At 39.5% G+C, this 23992-nt stretch overlaps 3 protein-coding genes across 4 annotated transcripts; 2 read left to right on the plus strand and 1 right to left on the minus strand.

The window, feature by feature from the left end:
* The first annotated feature begins 1175 nt into the window (after window positions 1–1175).
* Window positions 1176–9085, plus strand: tmprss9 (transmembrane serine protease 9). Of its 2 annotated transcripts, XM_043222591.1 has the most exons (14): window positions 1176–1807; window positions 1905–2032; window positions 2137–2204; window positions 2697–2872; window positions 2981–3022; window positions 3105–3218; window positions 3730–3895; window positions 3985–4259; window positions 4437–4579; window positions 4650–5037; window positions 5777–5945; window positions 6230–6495; window positions 7209–7345; window positions 7668–9085. In XM_043222591.1, exons 1-14 carry the CDS (start codon window positions 1675–1677, stop codon window positions 7827–7829), a joined length of 2367 nt encoding a protein of 788 aa, XP_043078526.1. In that variant the 5' UTR covers window positions 1176–1674; the 3' UTR covers window positions 7830–9085. The 2 variants fall into 2 exon arrangements, with proteins under 2 accessions (XP_043078526.1, XP_043078527.1); XM_043222592.1 differs by lacking the exon at window positions 1176–1807 and having other exon boundaries at window positions 1928–2032; window positions 2758–2872.
* Window positions 9086–9207: 122 nt separating this feature from the next.
* Window positions 9208–11193, minus strand: timm13 (translocase of inner mitochondrial membrane 13 homolog (yeast)). The gene is made up of 3 exons (XM_043223026.1): window positions 10974–11193; window positions 10259–10327; window positions 9208–10170 (listed from the first exon to the last, which is right to left on the minus strand). The coding sequence occupies exons 1-3, from the start codon at window positions 11091–11093 to the stop codon at window positions 10072–10074; spliced, it is 288 nt and encodes a 95-aa protein (XP_043078961.1). The 5' UTR covers window positions 11094–11193; the 3' UTR covers window positions 9208–10071.
* Window positions 11194–12740: 1547 nt separating this feature from the next.
* Window positions 12741–22156, plus strand: enc3 (ectodermal-neural cortex 3). The gene is made up of 3 exons (XM_043222620.1): window positions 12741–12940; window positions 13930–15727; window positions 20170–22156. Exon 2 carries the CDS (start codon window positions 13937–13939, stop codon window positions 15704–15706), a length of 1770 nt encoding a protein of 589 aa, XP_043078555.1. The 5' UTR covers window positions 12741–12940; window positions 13930–13936; the 3' UTR covers window positions 15707–15727; window positions 20170–22156.
* Window positions 22157–23992: the final 1836 nt, after the last annotated feature.

Raw genomic sequence — 23992 nt, forward strand, 5'->3', positions numbered from 1 at the left:
ATTAAAAGATATTATTATTATAAAGAAATTATAACAAGTAATATAAAAGATACAAATAAGGACATAAACAGAGAAGAGAAAATTACATGAATCATTTGATGATAGATAGATAAATAGAAGCTAAAATTGAAGAATAAGCTTCCGGTTTTGTTTTACATTTTAAAAATGCATAATAAAAATGAATCTATAAATAAAAATAACATTTGGCAAAAAGATTTATTAGCTAAAATAGGCTACACTCTATAGACATAGGAAAACATCAACGTGTGCTAAGTTATACACAAATATATATATATATATATATATATATATATATATATATATATATATATATATATATATATATATATATATATATATAGCTTGTTTTATTATATATTGATAAAGAGAAGAGAAAATGACATGAAGCATTTGATTGATAGATAGATAGATAGATAGATAGATAGATAGATAGATAGATAGATAGATAGATAGATAGATAGATAGCTTCTGGTTTTGTGTTGCATTTTTAACCCCCATTTAACTCCACCTTAAAACAGCAACTGTTATTCCTCTAAATCCTTTAGAAGTCTTAAAGTAACGTTGTGAGAAATATTTGTGGATCTTGTACAAAAACAACAGTTTTATCCCGACGACTCATCACCGACCAATCAAACACGAGATCCCGCCCTCACCTGTTCGAAGCCCCGCCCACCGGCAAGCCTACCGCATAACAGTGCCGCATTCTATATAGTCTCCAAACGTATCGTGAGGTTTACTCGGACGTCAACATAAAGATCGGGTGCCTCAGAGACCAGATGCTGTCTGAAACGGTGAGCAACAATCTATTCAACACCACTTAATTAATTATTAGTGCGTGAACTGTGCCAGAAGTTATAAACACACCTATTACTTGTATCGAGTTCCTCAGAAAAGTCCTCCAACTGTAAAGTCAGGTAAAATATATTTTGATCATTTTCCAAACGAAACTATTAATGCATTATGTGATTGATCTATTTCATTTTTCTATCGTTATGCATGCTCATAAATTTTTAAATGGCATATATAGGGAATAATTGTACATTCATACAATTTTTATCATGCATTTTTTTGTATTTGTTGTGATCTGAAATAATAAGTACTTAATCTTTATATATAATATTTTTCTTTTCAAATATTTGATTGTATTCTAGATTAATTGAAGTATATTGTATCGCTTGCTCAAGCTGTATGCCAAAACTCGCCTTTTTATTTGATACTGCTGCATTGTTGTCGGCAAGCATGCAAATAATAGTTTTAATCAGCATTTATCATCTATTTGACATCAATGCATGTAATGAGATAGTTGTTGAGGCATTCACGACCCTGAAGTGAAAAGTAACTATATCGATATATTCAGGAGCAGCAAGCTTCGTATTTCTGTTTTATAACATTTCTGACTCGAAAGAGGTTTGTTTTGGTTTCTCTGAACCACTCCTAGCATTGTCTCTTTCTATGGCTGGTGAAATAATACTTTGGCGTCCCACGAGATGATTTTCAATGTCGGCACCCGAAGGACTCACATTTGCTTTTGAGCTCTCAAAAACACAGTCCTGTTTTTACCCTGTCATCTGTCTGTATTTCTTACCTCCGTGTGTTCTCGTGTTTTACAGTTTGGATGTCCAGGTTGTGTTGCAGGTCTTTGTATAGACTGAAATGGAGAAGAAAGACTTGAATAAGTGGCCCGAGGGTGATCCACGGCCAGCGTACCTCTCCACTTGCAAATGTATGACTTTAGCTGCCGTACTGATTCTTCTCATTATCGGGGCGGCTGTGGGATTTATGACAGGTGAACTCAATTCATTTTATTCTTAGTCATTTGTGCAAAGTATCAAAATATTATGATACCGATGGAAACTTGAACCGATCCGGTTTTCCCCGTTTAGCTTACTTAATACAGGAGGAACATTATTTCATGGAGACCGTGGAACTGGAAGGTCTCAATTATGATGCAGATCTGCGAGATAAAACATCGGGATTCTATGTAGTTCTGACCGCGACTCTGAAAGCAAAGGTACGACCAATAGATATGAATGTTAATGCGCACAGTCTATTAGTTTTGTTCAAAACAATTCAATGCAGATGTGAGAGAGTTTTGGTGTCTTCACGGTTTTATAGATCATGAATATCTTTAGCGCCTCTGCAGCAGCAAGTCACTTTACTGAATGCCAGATAATTGCATACGGGTAAGTACCGTCCTTACGTGCCATGTTTTAACAGAAAATTTGTACTTGAAACTGTACTTAGATGTCCAAGATGTAGATGAAGTGAAGATGTAAATGGGTGCCGTTAGAATGAGAGTCCAAACAGCTGATAAAGGCATCACAATAATCTGCCATCACACTTTCACTGGAAAAAGCATTATTGTGGATTAGGTACTGTTATTTCATCCCGAGCGATGAATTAAAGTTAAAATGCTTGAACGATGGATTCGTTTCTTATAAACTGATGGGTTGGAGTAGTGTGGATTACTTCTAGATTATTGTGATGTCTTTATCAGCTGTTTGGACTCTGGTGGCACCCATTCACTACAGATGATCTATTGGCGAGCAAGTGAAATAGTGCTACATTTCCTCAAATCTGTTCCGATGAAGAAACAGCTTTGACGGCCTGAGGCCTGTTCCTTTGACACGGTGGGAAATTATGGTATTTGTATTTGAGTCTGTGATGTCTTTCAGGAATGCCAACACAAATGTTTTGACCACGCTACGTTTGGTCTTCCGGGTCTCTCAAATCCAGGGGTATACGGAGAGATTTGTTCAAGACCTCCTCCGCTCTGGATTTAAGGCCATGTTGAATGGAAAACCCATTGTTATCCCAAATTATGGCCAGATCTCTAGCATCGTCCTTCTCGGTGTGCAAGTTTCCTTTTTTGCTCTTAAAAACAAGTAAAAAAATTACATTTCAATCTTATCTCACTATCTCAATAATAATGTTATTTTCATCTATTTTATAATTCCAGGAGCAAGTGGAAAGTCGTTCTATGAAATTGGGAATGACATAAGTAAGATAATATATTATTGGTCGTATTCGAAGATTTGTTTATTGTAAACTCAGTGCTCAGATTTTTTTATTCTTTATGATAGGTAAATGTCCCGAGAACACATTCACTTGTGACAATGGCGAGTGCATCACAAAAATAAATCCAGAATGTGACTCTATAAACGACTGTGTTGATGGTTCAGATGAAGCCTCTTGCTGTAAGTGTCACCATCTTGCTACTTAGTTCCCTTTTTGTAAGTTTAAGAACAATTTTATTTTTGCTTTAAGTGAAGGACTTAATTGATGACGTTAGTATCAAAATAGTTAAAAGGAGTGGAACATGTATTTGTAGTTGTGCGTGTTCAGGCAAATATCACTGAGGTTAGTGATTTGAACAAACCACAAATCCCAATTAAACATATGTAATATTGGTACACATTTTAATGATATGTCAAATTGTGCAGCATGATGAAAGAATGTGCGCTATTAGTCTTCTATGGATTTCTACCCAATCAACAGAAACACTGGCAAAAAAAACTTAAATATAAGATGTACACAATCAATATCTAGAGACAACACTTCCACAGAGACCAGAAACCACCTGTAAACCCACCTGAACAGCCAAGAAATATCCTAGAATACCCTTGGAAATGCATGCTAAAGGCACCAGAAACACATTAGAAATGTAGTGGCTAGTTCTTTAATTGTTGACCACTGTTTCTCTTGCAGCCTGTGGAACCCGTCCAGCCATGGCTAACCGTATTGTGGGTGGTGAAAACACCCGTCACGGGGAGGTACCCTGGCAGGTCAGTCTGCGACTACGTGGCCGCCATACCTGCGGAGCTTCCATCGTCAACAATCACTGGCTCGTCAGCGCCGCCCACTGTTTTGAAATGTGAGGAATCATTCTTGTAGACTCTTCATCAGCCCCTCACTAGACACCAATGTACAGTATATCTAAATATGACTTCTTATATGCCAAAGAGAAAACAACCCGAAAGATTGGACGGCTCTTGTGGGAGCCAATCTAGTCAGTGGGGAAGAGGGTGACGCCACTATAATAAACATCAAGTCCCTGGTCGTGTCTCCAAGATACGATCCAATGACCACTGACAGCGATGTGACCGTGCTGGAGTTGGAAACACCGCTGACGTTCAGCTCTTATGTTCAGCCAGTCTGTATCCCATCATCCTCTCATATTTTCAGTCCTGGGCAAAACTGCATCGTCTCTGGCTGGGGAGCTCTTAATCAGTACACAAGTGAGTATGTGGGATTTTGCGGAAAGCATCTGATTATACTTTAGCTTGAATTTGTTGAGTTTAAATCAGATGCACTTGGTCACTTTTTTCTTGACTAAGTTATTAGTCTTAATAAGATTCTGTGAAGACCGGCTGCCTGTGACTACTTTTAAGACTACATCTCTTTGTCCCGAGCAGATGAGGTGCCTTCAACATTACAGAAGGCAATTGTAAAGATCATTGACTCAAAAGTTTGCAACAAGTCAACTGTATACAGAGGTGCACTTACTCAAAATATGATGTGTGCTGGATTTCTTCAAGGAAAGGTGGACTCTTGTCAGGTAAGGGTGCTAGTAAGAATGCTTGATTAAAAACAGTTTTAAACTTCTTAAAATGTGTTTTGTCCTTCAGGGAGATTCTGGAGGCCCTCTTGTATGCGAGACGTCACCTGGACGCTTTTTCTTAGCTGGCGTGGTGAGCTGGGGAGTGGGATGCGCGCAGATAAACAAGCCTGGAGTCTATTCCCGCGTTACCAAGCTCCGCAACTGGATTCTGAGCTACACCAACACTGCACCAACAATCCCAGTCGCCTCCACTGTACCTAGTGTCACAAACACTACAGTTCACATTGCCCAAGTTATGAGCCCATCCTCTGAACAAGTCAGTAATGATTATTACTCATCTCCTGGGAACTGCAGTGGAAATTATAACTGTGGTGGAAACATGTGCATCAGCAAGACAAACCCAGAGTGTGACAGAGTCATTGACTGCCCCAATGAGGCTGACGAGAAAAACTGTGGTAAATAATCTCTATCCATATTCTTAGTCTCTAGGATCCATCTACCTTACTGGAAAGTTTAGCTCCAAACCTAAAGAAACACACCTGAACAGAAACACTTAATAATTACAAAAAGGCGTGACGGAGCAGGGTTCAAACTGAACTTTGCAGGCAGGCACCAGAGTTGATCCGAGGATTGGGCACCCCTGCTGTACAATAATTGCTCTTGTTTGCACTAACGTTAATGTAATTTTAACTAGCCAGGTAAGGTGCCATAAATAGCTTTACATAAAGGAAAGAAGGGTAGATATATAGTCCATACAAAAGGTTGTACTGTTGCCAATTTTATTAACTTTTTTTTTCAGAATAGCATATTTTCAACATTGTGTTGCCTAATTAACACCAAATTGCACAACTGCACAACCCAACAGATTATACATCCATCCCTCACAGCCTTAATTTAATAGGTTTAAAACAATGGGTTCTCAGCTATGGCCCTTGAGGTCCAATACATAGTTTAGTGCCAACCTTAATCATCCACACCTGATCAAATTAACCAAGGTCTTCTTCATAATATTAATTATGAAGTTTACTGGCAGGTGAGCTTGATCAAGGTTGGAGCTAAACTCTGAAAAAATGGACAACGAGGGCCAGAGTTGAGAACCCCTTGTGTAAAGGTAAATATTGTAATCTACCCTTACTAAAATACACTGAACTAGCATGAAGAGCAAGATAAAAGTGTCACATAATTACTTCGTAGACTGTGGGAATCGTCCAGCTATGGGCCAGGAGAGGATTATTGGTGGTGTCACTGCCCTTCGTGGTGAATGGCCATGGATAGGCAGTTTGCAATACCAACGCACTCACCGCTGTGGAGCTACACTCATCCACTGCAAATGGCTCCTGACTGCAGCTCACTGCTTCAGAGGGTACCCAACATGCTCTACTGGACAGGGTTGAACAGGGAAGATTTAAGGCCTGTTCACACCAAGCACAATATTGATAAAGATACAGTTTTAAAAATTCTTCATGTTAAAGAATAGCAAGAGTCCACACCGCTATATAAACTATATAAACAATGAACAATATAAGCATTGACAGCCAAGCAGAATATTGTTAACTGGTGTGGATGAAAATATTTATCATTATCTTTATAGTAATCATGCTTGATGTGAATGGGCCTTTAGTGTTTATTTTGTGTTTTCATTAATAGTGACCAGAACCCTGCCAGCTGGACGGTAAGTCTTGGCTCTGTCCTTTGGTCTGGAGTGGGTGCTCTGGTGATTCCAGTACAAAGGGTCATCCCTCATCCTGCTTTCAATGGTAGCACCATGGACTTCGATGTGGCCCTGCTGGAACTCTCCATTCCAGCCCCCAAGTCCTACACCATCCAGACTGTGTGTTTGCCTTCTCCCTGGCATAGCTTCATCAAAAATATGGAATGCTACATCATTGGATGGGGTGCCGTGAGGGAGGACGGTGAGTTTGGGTTTGGTCTAGGTGACCAAAAGAAAACCTTACATCAGCAGTTTTATATCATTTTCATCAAACGTGTTTTAGTGTGGACCTAGTTTCAATTGACCTTAATGCATGGGTAATTCTTAAGCTGTTTTCACAACTTGAGTCAGCAGCAATTAACCACACATTTTACATCTGGAAGGGAAATTTCGAATTTGATTCACCTTAGCAGTCATACATTTTGTAATGGATGTAAACAATCTAATCATCAAATGCTGGCATAGAGGTGGCTAACATCTGTCCTGAAGAGTTCTTTTGCAACCTCAATAAAACTCATCTGCCTTTACCTTTCTAGTAACACTTAGATTAGCGGTCATCAAACTTGATCCTGGAGGTTCTACTCTAACTTGCCTCAAAACATCTGCCTGGAAGTTTTAAGTATGCCCTCCAGGACCAAACTTGGTGACCCCTGACTTGGATCTTAACTAGTTGGTTCAGGTTTGTTTGATCTGAAGTCTACAGAACAGTGGCTCTCAAGAACCCTGCTATATGCTATAAGTAGACTATTCGGGTATCCATCATGGGTATTGTGGGATTCAAATGTGTGAAAAGAACATAAGCTTGACTATTTTTCACCTACTTTATTTTTTTTTCCCAAATAGATATGGACATGGTTGCGACTGCTTTTGTTCGATAAGGTGCGTTCTGATATATGGTCTGTTTATTCTACGTAGGTATGATAACCAATTTGCTGCAGAAAGCACAAGTTAATGTCATTGATCAGCTGGACTGCCAGCAAGCTTACGGTGCTGAGCTCACCAACAACATGATGTGTGCTGGCTCCATGGAAGGAGAAAAGGACACATGTCTGGTGAGTTTCCAGTCAAGAATTAGTTTTTTCAATTTTAAAGAGTTCTGAATTCTACTACTCAAAATAGTGATGCCGCATACTCTTCGCCTTGTAAGAGAAATCCGAATCACTTTTTCTGAAGCACTGCTGCACTTACCCAATGATACTTAATGCTCTAAAAGTCTTTTTTTCCACTTAAAACATCCACCATGCCTCTTAAGCTGATTACGTAACCCAGCCTAATGTAACTCAACCATATCCTTGAGCTTCCAACAGACTTTTGTAAATGTCATACTTTCCATAAAAACACCAATGAAGGCAGTGGTCTTGTCTTTGTCTGCAGGGAGACTCAGGGGGTCCTCTGGTGTGCCGTGAACCCCAGGGCCGGTGGTTTCTGGCTGGGGTGACTAGCTGGGGTCACGGCTGTGGTCGACTTGGCTTCCCAGGAGTTTACATGCAGGTCACGGCTGTCAGAGAATGGATATCTACATACCTCCCTTTTTAAAAATATCCTCCACGTTTCTTACAAATGACGTGCAGTCGTATCTCTCAACTGAAACGAATGCATGAAACTCTGATGGACAACTTTACCAACTGGTTCATACTGTACTGTTAAAATATTTATTTTTGGTATTTATTACCAATGCAATCTGGTGTATGAAGCAGTAGCCCTTGATGTGCTATATCCAGTGAGGCATTAAACCATAAAGCCTCCACTAAATCTGCAGACGTTCTAATGATTCTGAAGGAATTATCAATGGAGATGCTCCTAATTAGTTAGGATACAGATTCTATGACAAAAATCACCATTTATATTACTGGAACACAAAATGGAGGCAATTTGATTGTACTTGGTTGATGCAGAAAGGATTAAATGAAACATTGTATATTACAATGGGAACTTCGATACCATAGTTTATGCCATTAATGGGTTCGTTCGACATTAATAATTCCCCCTCATGTCATTCCAAACCAGTAAGACCTTCGTTCATCTTCAGAACACAAATTCTATAAGATATTTTGGATGAAATCTGACCCTCCATAGACAACACCACACCTTCAGTTTCGAATAAGAGAAAAAAAAATTCCGCAAAAAACAAAAAAACTCAGGCATTCTTCTCCCTTGATTTACGACTTCCACAATTTTGAAGAGTCCTTAAGAACGCATTTGATGTAATCAGCGTTGCTTACGTTTAGGGGGAAAGCGCGTGTATGCGTTGTGATATTCTCTAAAATGGAGGAAGACGTAAAGAGAGAAGAATCGTTGAGTACATGTTTTGATGTTTTTACGACATTTCTGGACTACAGACCATTTTAGTTGTGTTGCTATCTATGGAGGGTCAGACGGTTCTCCGATTTCAGCTAAAATATCTTTATGTTCCAAAGATGAACAAAGATCTTACGAGTTTGGAACGAGTAGTTAATGACAGTATTTTGGGATGAACTAACCCTTCAAGGCCCTGTCCCAGATGGAACACTCTTAAAGACTTACAATAGCCACAGCGTGTGCACGTCTTAAGAAGTTTCTGCGAGTTTTCAAGCGCGTTGCAATTTTCTCTGGAACTGATTTCGAGCTTAGCTACTAACAGCAGATGGCACTGCATGCTACTGGCGACACCTCTACCCAAACGACAAAGTGTCGTCACGAAAAAGTACAGACCGCAAAGGGTTTTGAACGGCATTTGGGACAGGACCTAAACTGTTGCTCCACCATGACTTGACCAGGCTATATCAGAAGACAGTTAAAAATGCGTGCTATAGTGCCCCCGGTGGCAAGGAATGCAACACGTACGTTCATTTGCTTTGTTAGTGTGTTTCGGGCCTAATTTGCACAAACGGTGCTACATCTGTTAACCAATGAAACAATAAACATCAATAAAAAATGGACTAATTATATGGTATTTATTTGCATTTCATAAAAACAGCTTGGTGACAATTACACAGCATCTGTCTGGACATGCTTTGGTGGAGTTTCTCTGTCCAAATCTTTCACAGACTCAACGAAGCAAAGGAAATGGGAAATTTTGACGTGTGTACACAAATTGAACTACAAAGGCTCGCGGCTAAACAGCCCTACTACTGTACTCATGAGACAATGAGACAAACGACACTCCGGGGTTGACAATTGCAGTTTGTTCTTCAGAGTTAAGTAAGAAGGACTGTTTGGCTGCTCCTGGTGAAGAAGCGACAATTACTGCAACAAAGGCGCCCCTGAATTCTCCCCCTCTGGGAGAGCAACTAGGTTTGTGGAACAGAGTCGGTAAAGTGAGCCCTTCCCTCGGGGAATGGAGCAACATCCACCCAATAACAAAAGACAGACAGGTGGTACGCTGAATTCTGATTAGCTGCTTGATAAATGGGTAACGGCAAAAGGGGAGAAATCTGTATTTTGCATTGTTTTTAAAACAAAGTGAAACCTCCGAACGGGAAAGTGGAGCTAAATCCAAACCCGTTCTTTTGTCATCCCAATTCCAGCTATCGTTTTAAGCATAAGCGCTACTACAATTATCAATGCCTTAATCCGAACGTGTCGATTATTAAAGAGCTTTTTTATGTCTTATATAGTCATTTTAACACAAAAAACGTAATGAAAAATGTCCATGTAGAGTCTAAATCCAACCACCTGGTTCCTTCTGTAGCCATCAGCTGTTGTGTGGTAAGAGAGCCAAGTCTATACACCCGTTGTGTATTCGGAGACCAGACACCTCTACCTGAGGACTGAGGTAGTGCCGACTGCCATCTGCACCTCAAATACGTGCCCTTTCCCTCTGTAATCTGGAGTTATACGCGCGGGAGACCGTGTTCCACGCGTCCATATATCGGTCCATGCACATGGCAATGCATTTCTAGGAAAAAACAAAAGGGGATAGGATGGGTTTAGGTGTTATTTCGTCAAACAAACAGGGGTAACGGCATAGGAAGTATCACTCCCACCTGTTCGGAGTTGTCCAATGTGCTTCCTGGCTTGCCAATGCACTTCTTGAAGCATTTATCAGTCATCCTCTGCAACGCGGGACAAATTCTATTAGGTGTAAATCTAGTCTGGTAGTACCGCGTTACCTTTTGGTACTTGTTATACCTTGAAGTAATAATGCAATGCAATATCATACAGTTAAAATAATAATCATTTTTAAAAAAGTGTACTTTGTAACTATTTGTGAAGCGTATTTGCAATTCATGACTTAATTGTTCAAATGTGAAAAATCAAAGTACAAACACGATTGTTTTCTGGTATAATGACTTCAAATTAGTTTTGTTTACAACAAAATCATTATTTACATCACAGTATAGTGATAGCATTACGTTGTAATGTTATGGTATTCTATATAAATATATAGTATTTTAAGGTTTTTGAAAGAACACCATACTATGGTACTGTACTTTTTGTACCGACACAAACACAGTACTTTTTGGAAGCGTACCACATTCATAAACCATGCTGTTTCTATTCAACAGTACTTCAGAAGTACCATGATAGTAACCGATAACCACCATGACATCTGCGTGCTACTCCAAATTATACCATGCTTTTACCACGGTGCATTTCTATTAATCGATTTATTTACCAATATACAATGATAAAATTATGTAACACATTTTTTTATACTTACAAAAACAGCATTTAGCTTCCTAAGAGGTTAAGTCTTACCTGCAGCAGCTCTTGCGCGTTTGCCACAGCAATCTGAACTTTGACCTGCTCCATTATAGTTCCTGTGTCCATTTTACCAGACGAGGAGCCCGAAGAGAAATCTGACCCGAAACTGTCCATTTTACACAACAATAGACCTAATTACAGTGACACACTGGACTAAAGTCAGTGTCGCTTCGGTACATGTGATAAGTGTGCCCTTGAGATGAACCGGAAGCGCTCTGGAGAACATCCTGACCGTTGACTTCAGGGATATGTAGTTTTTATTCACAGCAAAAACCGAAAGAAAAAATAAAACTGAAGCAACTAATTAAATGATGAATTGTAAACCTAAAAAAGTCTAAGTAAAGTAATATGATGTTTAAGTGAAGAAATATTTAAGTGAAGGTGCTATTGGCATAAATTATGATTCTGAACGACGAATCACATTTTTAACAACTTTTAACAACTTGCTATTTGAAAGAGCCAACAGCATTCGCTAAAAATGCAGATATATTTATGTGACTGCAATATTTGCATTTGTATAATTATATCTGCTTATATTAATTTGTGCTTTTCGCGTTAATGCAATATTAGTTTTCGCCATTAGGTGCCGCTACATTCAAACAGGAATATTATTGCTGTGGAGACATCATTTTTCTTTGGGTTATATATATATATATATATATATATATATATATATATATATATATATATATATATATATATATATATATATATACATATACATACATATATATATATATATATATATATATATATATATATATATATATATATATATATATATATATATATATATATATATATATATATATACACATATATATATATATATATATATATATATATATATATATATATATATATATATATATATATATATATATATATATATATATATATATATATATATATATATATATATATATATATATATATATATATATATATATATATGTATATATATATATATATATATATATATATATATATATATATATATATATATATATATATATATATATATATAATTTCTCCTCAGAAATCAGTTGAATAATAAAAAAATAATAATAATAAAATGAATAATTTCTAAACGTGCCTATAGCCCAAACAGGCAGTGGAAGTTAAAGGTATGAAACATGCTAGAAGGATTTCTTTGGGAAAGTCAGATATAATTGGTGTCGAAGACTGTGTAAACAGGCCATTGAGACAGTAACGGCTGTGTTTAAGCTCTAATAACTCTGTTAGACATGAGCACTGAGTGATGGCAGGGGGTCTGACAGTAATGAACAGTCATACAGTGCTCAATTATTCACAGTACAGTACAACAAGCACTTTGAAGGTGAAAGAAAGACGCAAAGAATAACATCACGCGTCTCCCGTCTTCAGAACTGTGTTGGGAAGCAAACATTGCGGATTGATACTAAATACCAGACAGACTCAATAGTGGTATGGTGGTATTAAATTGTAAAATGCTATTGATTTTTTGTATATACAATAAAAAAAAATGTTTTGATTTATAATATTGTACCGTGTAATTTAAGAATACCGTATTAAAAATATTCGCATTGTTCATTAACCGTTATTTTTAGATATTTTTTGCCTTAAAAAAATAATCATCCACCATGCATTGTGTTTCAGTATCAGTCACGCTGACATGTGCACAATCACTCATTCTCCGAAAGACTTCTGATTACTAATAAAACGCGTCCTGAGATCACCTCCTCCGCCAGGATTGGACGTTTCACACGAGGAAGAGGAGGAGCCACTGAGATCCGCGCTACACGCTCACTCGGTAGTAATGTTCCCCAGCAGCGTGTAACAGGCAGACCTCGCAGACTCCAGACCGATCTCCTCTCGAGAAACGTTACCACTGAAACCTTTCGGCGAGACGTCTTAAAGTAACACGCGCCTTCATCGGTCGAATGCATACTTTACAAGTCCGTGCGTGGAAAGGAAATAAGGTAAAGTCATACTGCTTTCCCCCCCCACACTAATTTTGATTGTACGACACAACTTTGCAATGTGTGAACGCGTGTGTGTTGATTGTACTGCTCAGTAGACTTGTCTGGTGAAAATCTGTCACTTTAACCTTAATGGTAAATGAACGCGTTGCGGAATAATGTTAGGACAGCGAATATCATGCACAATTAAGGAAAAATACACAGAATCTGATGTACTTGAATACTTGAACATGTAACTTAAGGTATATGAATGTGAAAAAAACGCACGCGTTGCCATGGTAATCATTAATGCAGAATTTATATATATATATATATATATATATATATATATATATATATATATATATATATATAGTTACTATGGTATTTTATATTTTCCATTGTAAATTGAAGGATCAGTGTGTCTTGGTTGATTCAATTTGTTCTAGTGGGTGCTTAAAGGCTTTAGAAAATTTGGTTGGTTGCCTGTTTTCAGTGAGAATGTATTTTAAAATCCTATTATTTATAACGCAACACAAAAAAGTAGAAATGTTACCATTCCAGCATTTAGTTTCATTCACAATTCACATTCGTATTAGACAGTAAGTTTTCATACCGCTGTTCAGTGTTGGATTGTTTTATGCATAACTAAAATGATAGCTAAGAGCAGTAACTTAATCAGAGATCAAAGAGGAACGCGGTGATTCATTTCCCATGAATCATTAACCCTTGTACTGAAAGGGAGTACAATCTCAAGGTAAACGAAAAGCTGTAATGTTTTATTGCTGTTTAACAAACGATTATGGGTTTACTGCTGTCCAAGGAGATGGTTGGTTCCAAGTGTAATTGCCCTAACTATTATGTATCCACCATCTAATTATATGTTAAAGATTTTTAAACACTGCTGAACAATAGGCCTTCTGAGTACTATCAAATGAATGTCCACGGATGATTTGAGATGGTAATACTTTATCAGAAGGGATGATTTCTTTTTTTTGTCTTTTATCCAGTTTAAAGATGTCTGTCAGTAATCACGAGAACCGAAAGTCGAGGTCAAGCTCTGGGTCCATGAACATCCAGCTGTTCCACAAGACGTCCCATGCAGACAGCCTGCTTACTCAACTCAACCTCCTCCGCAAGCGACGTGTCTTCACGGATGTAGTCCTGCGTGCTGGACATAGAGCATTTCCATGCCACAGAGCTGTTCTGGCTTCATGTAGCCGCTATTTTGAGGCCATGTTCAGTGGTGGCCTAAAAGAGAGTCGAGATGCCGAGGTCAACTTCCACGACTCTCTGCACCCGGAGGTCCTGGAGCTCCTGCTAGACTACGCCTACTCAGCCCGGGTGATCATTAATGAGGAAAATGCAGAGTCCTTGCTGGAGGCTGGCGACATGCTCCAGTTCCACGACATCCGTGACGCCGCCGCAGAATTCCTGGAGAAGAATCTACATCCATCTAACTGCCTCGGAATGATGCTCCTGTCCGATGCTCATCAGTGCCAGAGGCTGTACGAACTTTCCTGGAGAATGTGCCTGGCGAATTTCGCTAATCTGTACCACACCGAAGATTTCCTGAGCCTGCCCAAAGATAAAGTTCAGGAGCTCGTTTTTAGCGAGGAGCTGGAGGTCGAGGACGAAAGTATTGCGTACGAGGCTGTTATCGACTGGGTCAGAGCAGACATCGGAAGGAGGCATCTTGATCTTCCCGACCTTCTGCGCTGTGTTCGACTTGCCTTGCTCCCAGAAACCTACCTGCTGAAGAATGTCGCATCTGAGGAGCTCGTCATGGGACACAAGGTGGGCCGTGAGATTGTGGAAGACGCTGTCCGGTGCAAAATGAAGATCCTGCAGAACGATGGTGTGGTCACAGGGTTCTGCGCCCGACCCCGAAAGGTCAGCCAAGCTCTCCTGCTTCTCGGAGGCCAGACGTTCATGTGCGACAAAGTGTACATGATTGATCACAAGGCAAAGGAGATCACCCCCAAAACTGACCTTCCTAGCCCTCGCAAGGAGTGCAGCGCCTGTGCCATTGGCTGCAAAGTATATGTCACAGGCGGTCGTGGGTCTGAAAACGGGGCTTCGAAAGACGTTTGGGTCTACGACACCTTGCATGACGAATGGTCCAAAGCTGCCCCGATGCTCGTTGCTAGATTCGGACATGGTTCTGCAGAACTTGACCACAGTCTGTATGTAGTAGGTGGGCACACATCCCTCGCGGGGTCGTTCCCTGCGTCCCCGTCTGTGTCTCTTAAACAAGTGGAGCAGTACAACCCCCAGTCCAACAAGTGGACACTAGTCGCCCCTCTTCGAGAGGGCGTGAGCAACGCTGCCGTCGTAGGGGCCAAAAACAAACTCTTTGCCTTCGGAGGGACTAGTGTTAACAGGGACAAGTATCCCAAGGTTCAGTGCTTCGACCCCTGTGAGAACAGGTGGACAGTCCCGGCCACTTGTCCTCAACTCTGGCGTTATACGGCTGCAGCAGTTGTTGGGAACCATGTTGTGGTCATTGGCGGAGACACAGAGTTCTCTGCGAGCTCTGCGTACCGCTTCAACAGCGAGACCTTCCAGTGGACCAAGTTTGGTGATGTGACTTCCAAGAGAATCAGCTGTCATGCTGTGGCATCGGGGAATCGCCTGTATGTGGTTGGGGGCTACTTTGGGGCGCAGAGGTGTAAGACCTTGGACTGCTATGACCCTTCAACGGACTCATGGGACAGCATAACAAGCGTGCCATATTCACTTATCCCAACAGCATTTGTCAGCACCTGGAAGTACCTTCCATCTTGAAAAAAGCACATCTCTGATTTTGTGAGTATTTTCTGGTATTACTGTCCAACTGACAACATTTGCATTGCGAAGCTCTCTCAGATGTATAAAGCAGTGATTTTGTGTGTTGATGAAAAATGCCTACCCGTAATTAGTGCTGTTGGGTGTCAAATAAAGATGAAATGTTCCTTAATAGTTTGAAGAGAATGTGGCAGCACAAATTACAGAGTAAATGCGTCTCTTTGGGGTGTGCAGGCTTTTCCAAATGCTTCCAGCATGAGGAGGATCAGGTTCATGCTTGTAGTTCTGCCTATGGTGAAGACTGCACCATTTTTTTTTACACATTGCTCCACTGAAACAGCGTATGGTTTTGCTTCCCTGGCTTGTTTACAAATCCTCCATCTTTTCTTCTAAATAAATGTCAGGGCTTATTGTTCTCACTAGGGTACACAGTAGCCAGACAGATAACAAACTCAAATAATGGCTGATGATGTTTAGAGAAGGTGTATTTATTTTGAGATTGAGGCCTAATGTTTGGCAGGAAGATTCAAGAACGGAGGCTGGAACTCGTCAGGTGGCATCCACCTCTTTATTTGTTGTAAAACAGGCCTTTGCTTGAAAAATAGCTCTCGCTAGTTCAGCTTCTAAAACGTCTCGTCTTGTTTAGCACACTCGCAGCTTGTTACAGAGGGCTCAGCGCTCACTTAATGGACGGATGCCTAGGGGAACTGCTGTTTGCCCTTCCTCAATAATAAACAGATGGTTTGGGTGGAGACAGGCAGAAGAGAGCCTGCGAGGCCCCAGATCTGCACGGCTGCTGCTGACAAGACTCTTTTATCCTTCTTTGAGAGTGCAGCTCTTTTGAATGTCACAAATTCGCCGTTGATTTTTGCACAGAATAAGCCTTGTCAGAAACGGCATGTGGAATAGGGTGCAGCTATATTTTGCTGCGTTTGGCAGCCAGCAGCTTAAAACTAAAAATACACACCGCTTCAGAAGCCATCATCTCGTAACGGGGCTAGGAAAACAAATAGAGTAAATTTCCTTCTCTTTGATGTCTGCTTTTGCAGACTTCTAGTACGTCTTAAGAATATCCTTTGCACCAAAGGTGTACAGTCTTAGATAATTTCTTACGCCCATTTAAACTAAGATCCTGTTGTCACCGCATATCATTGGAGTGAGTCACTGTTTTACTTTGAGTTGGTGTAGTTAACCATTGAGATATTCACTGGAACGCAGTTTTCTCAATAGACTTTTTACTATCCCAACCTGAGGTAGTTGTCTTTATTTACTCTAACATCCCCATTAAATAATTTGGCACATACAGATTGGTTTCCTATATTGAGGTATGTAGCCTAACACAGCACTGATACCTCAAAGCTAACAGGAATAGCAGCCAAAAAACTCTGCTTAGACAAACTGGGTTATGTTTGAAATGGTCTGCTAGCATACTTGGTATATAGTATGTGTACTTCAACACATGGATTTTAAAACTCTTGTGAATACCGTGCCCCACAATGCCTTTGCTTGATTTGTACTTCCATGGTTACAGATGAATTATATTTCCTGTCTTCAGGCGACTTTAATGTTTTCTAGCTGGCAAGACTAGTAATCCAAACTGTAACTTGAGCACTAGGGAGGAAGTTATCAAGATCTTCTCATTCTTTGGTCTTGCAGAGCAGGCTGTCGTAACTGGCACCCATCCAATATACACCATATGAGTCTCTGTTTGTTGCATGACACACCTGATCTAGGTCAAGGGTCACTCCCTGGCCTTTAGGACGGCTTTATTATCCATGAAGGCGGACCAGAGTGGCCCTGACGGTCGATACTAATGTTTTATTAATGCGCGGCTTTTAAAAAGCCATCCGAAACGCTAACAGAAAGATCCTTTATTCTGGCATCTGCGTCTGGTTTTTCATGCCCGACACGTGCATAAAGTCACCGCGTCCTGCTGAGCCCTCGCGGCGCGCATGGATCTGCATAAAGTTAATGGATTTTTTTTTTTTACTCCTTTGTCCTGGAAGCGGGACCTGCGGAAAGAAATTGAATAATATAAAGGCCTCAAATTGGTTACCAGTCATAAATAGATCAAACGGGTCGTTCAGCTGGAACTCGCTTGGTGTAATTAATCAGAATTGCATAATATTCATACATCAGAGGAGGCGAAAAGGTTGCGATCAGCATACAAACCATCCTTGTTTTTCGAGCCAGGGGCACGCAGATTGAAAAGACCCGTGTTTTCGTTATTTAGGGATCAATTAGAGCTCACTTCTGCGAAGAATTTATGCAAACGAAAATGCCAATGAGATCTAGACTGGTCTAGGCCTGTCACGCTGTGATTTATGTGTTAACCTGCGCACTCTTGCTCATTAGTAAACATTGGCGGAATATTGAGAGGCGGGATATACAGAAAGAAAGGGCGTTTCCTAATAAATAAGGTGCTGATTGGGATTGATCCGTTAGAGGAGCACATCACAGATCAATCAGCACAGTAGTTTACACGGCTGTCATTAATTCACCCCGTGACCCTCATTACAGCTGCTAAAACCATCAGGAAAGAGCTCGAGCCGAACCCCTACGTCACAGTTTTTTTTGACATTGGTGAAGAATGAAGGTTAAAATGAAGATCATTTCTATATAATAGGTTTGAAAACAAAGGTGACATGAATGCAGTAGATACATAAAACCTTGAATGCTAAGGGATAGAGTGCATACTGGCGTAAGTCCTTAAAAACGCAGACAGGAGGGAAACATCCTGTGTGTGATTTACTCACGGCGCGCACAATAAAGAACACAGACGCAGCCGGATCATTTCTATAACGACCAGCGCAATCTACCAAGAGCAGCGCTAATTTCCGCCCGTTATAAGACGCCTTAAATAATGCGCGCAAATGGCAGTGATTTGATGAGCACAAACATTAGAAAACCACGCTGCGTGATTACATGTTTTCTCTCTTCCTCTATAAATTATGCATCTGAAAGGGAAACTTCTAGAAATGTACATCCAATAAGATCACGTGCGAAAATAACTGTCTGTGCCCTTTCAGCGCTAATTCTATAGTAAATACCGCCTTACTATTTTAACGCCAAAAGAGAGTTTGCACTGGCGCAAGCTGTTAGTAAATCAGGTCCTTAAAAGCCAGAAAAGAAAATATGTTTTTTATATATATATATATATATATATATATATATATATATATATATATATATATATTTTAATGTACTAATAAAACATAGTAGTAAGTTTGGAAGAGTAAAGTAAATGCAATAAAGACCAAAAAAAAGAAGGTTTTCAGTTTATGGCTGCGCTAGGTGATGAAAACAAGGCTGTAAAATCTATTAAACACAAGCTGATTGAATCCCGGGCATGCGTTTGGCTCTTTAGGCTCTCGCTTTAATGGAATTTCCAAGGGCTGCGAACTGGGTCAAAGGTCAGCTGTCTCGCTGCCGCTTTGGGACGGTGAGAGCACTGACGCTGATGGACGAGCGCTTACGCCACGCTCAGAAGTTCACTTCACCGCACTTTAAGCATTCATGTGGTTTGCGTAGCGTCGCTTCTCACATCTTAAATTAAAGCGTCTGCCACGTCCCAGAAATAACACGAAGGTATGAAATACGGGACGCGTCGGTTTAAATATAACCGCTCTGAAACTGCTGGGAGAAGCTAGTGTTTTTAATGCTGCTGGAGTGAGCTCGGTACCTTTTTCTGTCCAGATCTGAACTCTGACCCTCATGCATCACGGTATTGATTAGAGAAAGATCATTATGTCCGCCGGTGAAGGGGTTCAAGCCTTTAATTACACCAGGGGACGCATGGAAACACGTGTGGTGGTGTCAAGAGACGCTGCTGGGTGCGAACGGATCAGCTGGCTGGCTTTAGCTGTTAGGTCACAGTTTTATCTAGACTTTACAGCGTTGTTAACCCCGTTAAACTCTAAATCAGCTTCGACGGTGTCAATCCCAGCCTTAGCCCAGCTGGAAAGCATACAAATACATTACCAACAATAGAAACAATTGCAAAATAATGAATAAGTATAACAGTGTAATTGTATTATGCTACATTTTAAAATCTTAAATACATTCAACAATGAAACGTAATCATAATAACTGCAACTGTTGCTCTCCGGGCATTGCTTAACCTTAAATAAAATGCTCTTAATAGGTAACATGCTCAAAAAAAACGATCTAAAAGGAACAGCTTGTTTTATAGGTCGTGGAAAAACATGTTGTGAAAGTGGAAATTAGGCACGAGCGAGCTCATTACCTACATGTTTCAGGGGATGAAACGCATTTAACGGGGCAAGAACACTTTTATAGTGCTTGTTTTAAAGCTCTTCTGAAATGAAAAGCAGCTTAGCATACCAAACGTGATCTCGTTAGCAAGTGTTTGTAGATTACTAATCGCACGCATACCATTGCACCGTAGGTGAAGCATGTTGAGGTCGACATGTGTAACTCATTCCCTGTTTTTCCGTCCTCAGATCTTCCGGCGTTCTCTGGAATGCTGCCGAGTTCCCCCCCCGAGGCCTGGGAATGCCGGGGGGAAGGGAGAGGCTTTTCCTCCTTCACGTTCACATGGACCTCGCGCTGGAAACCAAGGCTTAGGTCAGCCGGGTGGGTAACCACGGCAAACGGATCCCGTCCCATCTCACCGCGAGCCTGAAGAGAGGCAGAAAGCGTTGTGTATAAACTTACTAGGCTCAACTCTTAAAACAGGTTATTTTTAGCCCGAGGTTCCACACTTCAGCATCTCGCTCACTCACACAGATCTTGTGCGGTCGTAAATTAAGTAATAATTAACTCTCGCCTTTGGTTACTCACTTCAGCTCATGGAACTTAGTAGACTTGGGTGACTTTTCGAAAGCGGAAATGAACCCAAAATTGTAGAAGAGCTAGTCAGGCTGTGCTGCCTTTTTTATATTTATATGTTGTTGTATATTATTACACAAGAATATTCAAAACACGTTTCTGAGTAGCACTGTATTCTTGTTGCAAAAGTACTAGACTAATGGGCTAATAGGGGCTAATAAACAGGTATTTCACCTCCAAACAGCAAGAAATGTTTTCATTTTGATATTACCGTCAAAGCAATTAAAGCAGATTCTTATTACCGTAATGCAAAAATGTCATATCAAATAGCATGAAAGTCATTTGTAAAAATGGTTACGTATTAGGTATTTAAACATATCCACATTTTGATAAAAAAATAAATAAAATCCTAGACAAACTACGGTAATGTAAAAAAACGTCAATTGCTGTGAAAATAATGTCAGAAAAGAAGAAATAAATTAGATTTTGCACAAAGAAAATTAAGCCTGGTTTTAGATTTTTTTGATTTGTGATATTATTTTCAGAGCATTTTACAGCTCATTTCCCCATTTACCGTAATGCAAAAAATTGGCATTGCCACAATTGTAAAGAACAGGAATGTTGGCATTTGCAGATTTTACTTAAAAGAACCTAAAATAAGTACTTTATCCTGGACAAATTATGTTAATGAGGAAAACACCCTTAATTTTTATGAAAATAATATCACAATTTTAAAAAATAAATTATATTTTGGAGGAAGAAAATAAACCTGATTTTAGATTGTTTTTTTAAAATTGTAATTACATTGTGGATTTCAATAGAAATATATGGTAATGTGGGAAAATGTTCTTATTTGTAATGAAAAATTCACAATGCAAAAAAAGAGAACAAATAAGAAATTAAATTTTGCATGAAGACAATGAAGAACGTTTTTTTTTTTTTTTTTTTTTCCAAGCCAATTAAAGCAAATTTTCCTCATAAATTCTCATTACTGTAGTGCAAAAAAAAAAAAAAAAAAAAAAAACCTGGACAAAGTACAGTAATGATGAAAAATATTCTTGATTGTCAAAAAAGTCATGCAAAATAGGCTTCATTTTCATTCTACAAAATTTGTCACTTAACTGTATGATAACGTGCCGTTTACAATGTGAATGACATTTGCTTAGTTCTTAAACTACTAAAGCTGTGGATCTTAATGGTTTTATGCCAAACCTTCAATAAACTGTTTTCGAAAGTGTACGAAAACCTGACAAACTTCTTAAATGTTGTTGTAGCTGTACTTGTAGCCTTGATTATGTACATTTGTGAAGTAAATTGTATTTTTAAGTAGATTTTGCACATTGTGTCCTTCTCACTGTTGAATGGTCATCTACACTCATAAGGGTGTTTTCTCTGAAACTTCATTAGTATGTGTTGCCTGAAGCCAAAGAAAGCAGCACAGATAGAGACATGTTACCAGCTAAACGCTGCATTATTGTGAAATGTTTGTTTCTTTGTCGTGAAATGTCTTAATTTGTGTACGCATTTTTGATATCACCGATTCTTGTTGTTTTTTTTTGGACATTTAATGCCAAATATTATTTTTTCTTACTTCTGTCTGTCATACAGTAGCGTGTATTAAGGACTTTTTTTGTAATAAAATCTCTTTGAAAATGCTAAGCACGCGTCCTATTGTTTCGTGGAGCGAAGACTGGATTAGTGGATTAGCATGACTGGGATTCGCTGAAAGAGACAAGGAATGTCTCACACCTTTCATAACTTGCTGGATACGCTGGAATTTTGAAATTGTCGGTCACACCCAGTTGATTTTAACCACAGCGATTTCAAGGCGCTCCAGAAAACTTGAGTGTAAAGTTCAATTTCTTTGCACCAACTTCTTGTTAGCTCAGAGACGGTCTTCTTCAGAATCGAGGGTGTGTGTACATGTCACAGCACTAGGCTCATTCCACTCATTCCTGGGCAGGTGTTATTAGTGGAAATGCCAACGAATGGCACCAAGACTCCAGAGCGCATTCCTTTGCCCAGATTGTAGGGAAGAGATCTGTCTGTTGAAACAAAAGAGACGTAAATGATGCAAAACTGCCATTTGTCGCAGTAGAGAACATTTATTTCAAAATGTGAAATTTCTTTGAAATTAACTTTGGAGAAACTGACCAGATGTTGGTAAGATTCATCCAAACCCCCACCTCTGATGGTTGTAGAACAGCTAAATAAATGGAGTAAATGCAATCCAAGACATAGATGAGATCGGTTGCATAAACTCTTTAAAAAAAGTTAGTTGTCAATTTTTTTTCTCCTTCAAGACTGGTCATGAAAAGGTTGGTCTTATTTGATTTATAAAAGAATGACTGGTTACCTCTTGGCAACTGCTAGTTGGTAAAACTGATTCTAAAGTTAGATTCTTAACAAATCTGGCCACAAAACAGATTTGGAGACATTGCACAGCTTGCTCACCAATGATCCTCTGCAGTGAATGGGTGCCGTCAGAATGAGAGGAGTCCAAACAGCTGATAAAAGTTTTGTACTGTTTTTGCTTGTAAACGGTGTTGGATCTGTGCAGATTTCTCTCCTGATTCAGAAAAGACAACTTTCACTGAATGAAGTGATATGGATAAAGGAATTCGTGTCTTGATGGATTTGTTTCATTACAAACATGCATCTTTTCTTGCTTCACAAGACATTAATTGAAGGAGATTACTTGCGTGAGTTATTAAAGTGTTTTTATCAGACGGCACCCATTCGCTACTGTGGGCTGATTGATGTGCAAGTGATTTAATACAAAATTTATCCAAATCCATTTTGCTGAAGAGTGTAACTTTTTAATTTGTGTTTGGACTATTCCTTCGAGATTTCAACATTGAGCGATAAATATCAAACAATCCTATTACATCTCAAGCAATTCATCAAGTCATTTTCAGACCGAATCCATGGCTGAGCTCCAGGAGACTGGTTGAAAAAGACATTGATACAGAAAGTGAGAGCTGGCCTGGTGCCCGCCAGACACTCTTGAATAAGTTATGCATGTGGAGGTCAAAAGCCACAGCTCCATGCACTAATAGAGCCGATCAGAGATGCCAGATGGGAGAAATCCCTAAAAGCAGCTGGGCACGATCCCATGGGGAAGAAATCTGGGTTTTCCAGACAGATGTCTTTGTAAAAAAAAACGGTTTTGCAACTACTGAAGTCTTTGAGATAGATAGCAGTTTCAACAAGAACAGGAATTGTAATACATTTACGTAAAAAAACCCCTCTATTCTATCCTCTGTTTTAATTTACAAAACTAGGTTGTAGATTATATATTGCACCACTGGACTTGGTGTATTGGCAAAAAATAAACTGCATTCATCACAAGCACCGTATTCCAGCTGAGCACGTCGACCGGTTAAGTGCTTCAGGTGTGAGCGCAGATGGGAAGCAGCATTCGAATGAATGCAGCCGAACACAAAAAAGGCAAGGGGATCGAGACATCTTCCTTTCAAAGGGATCCTGGCAGGA

This window comes from Puntigrus tetrazona, chromosome 22 (genome assembly GCF_018831695.1).
Source record: "Puntigrus tetrazona isolate hp1 chromosome 22, ASM1883169v1, whole genome shotgun sequence".
Lineage (NCBI taxonomy): Eukaryota > Metazoa > Chordata > Actinopteri > Cypriniformes > Cyprinidae > Puntigrus > Puntigrus tetrazona.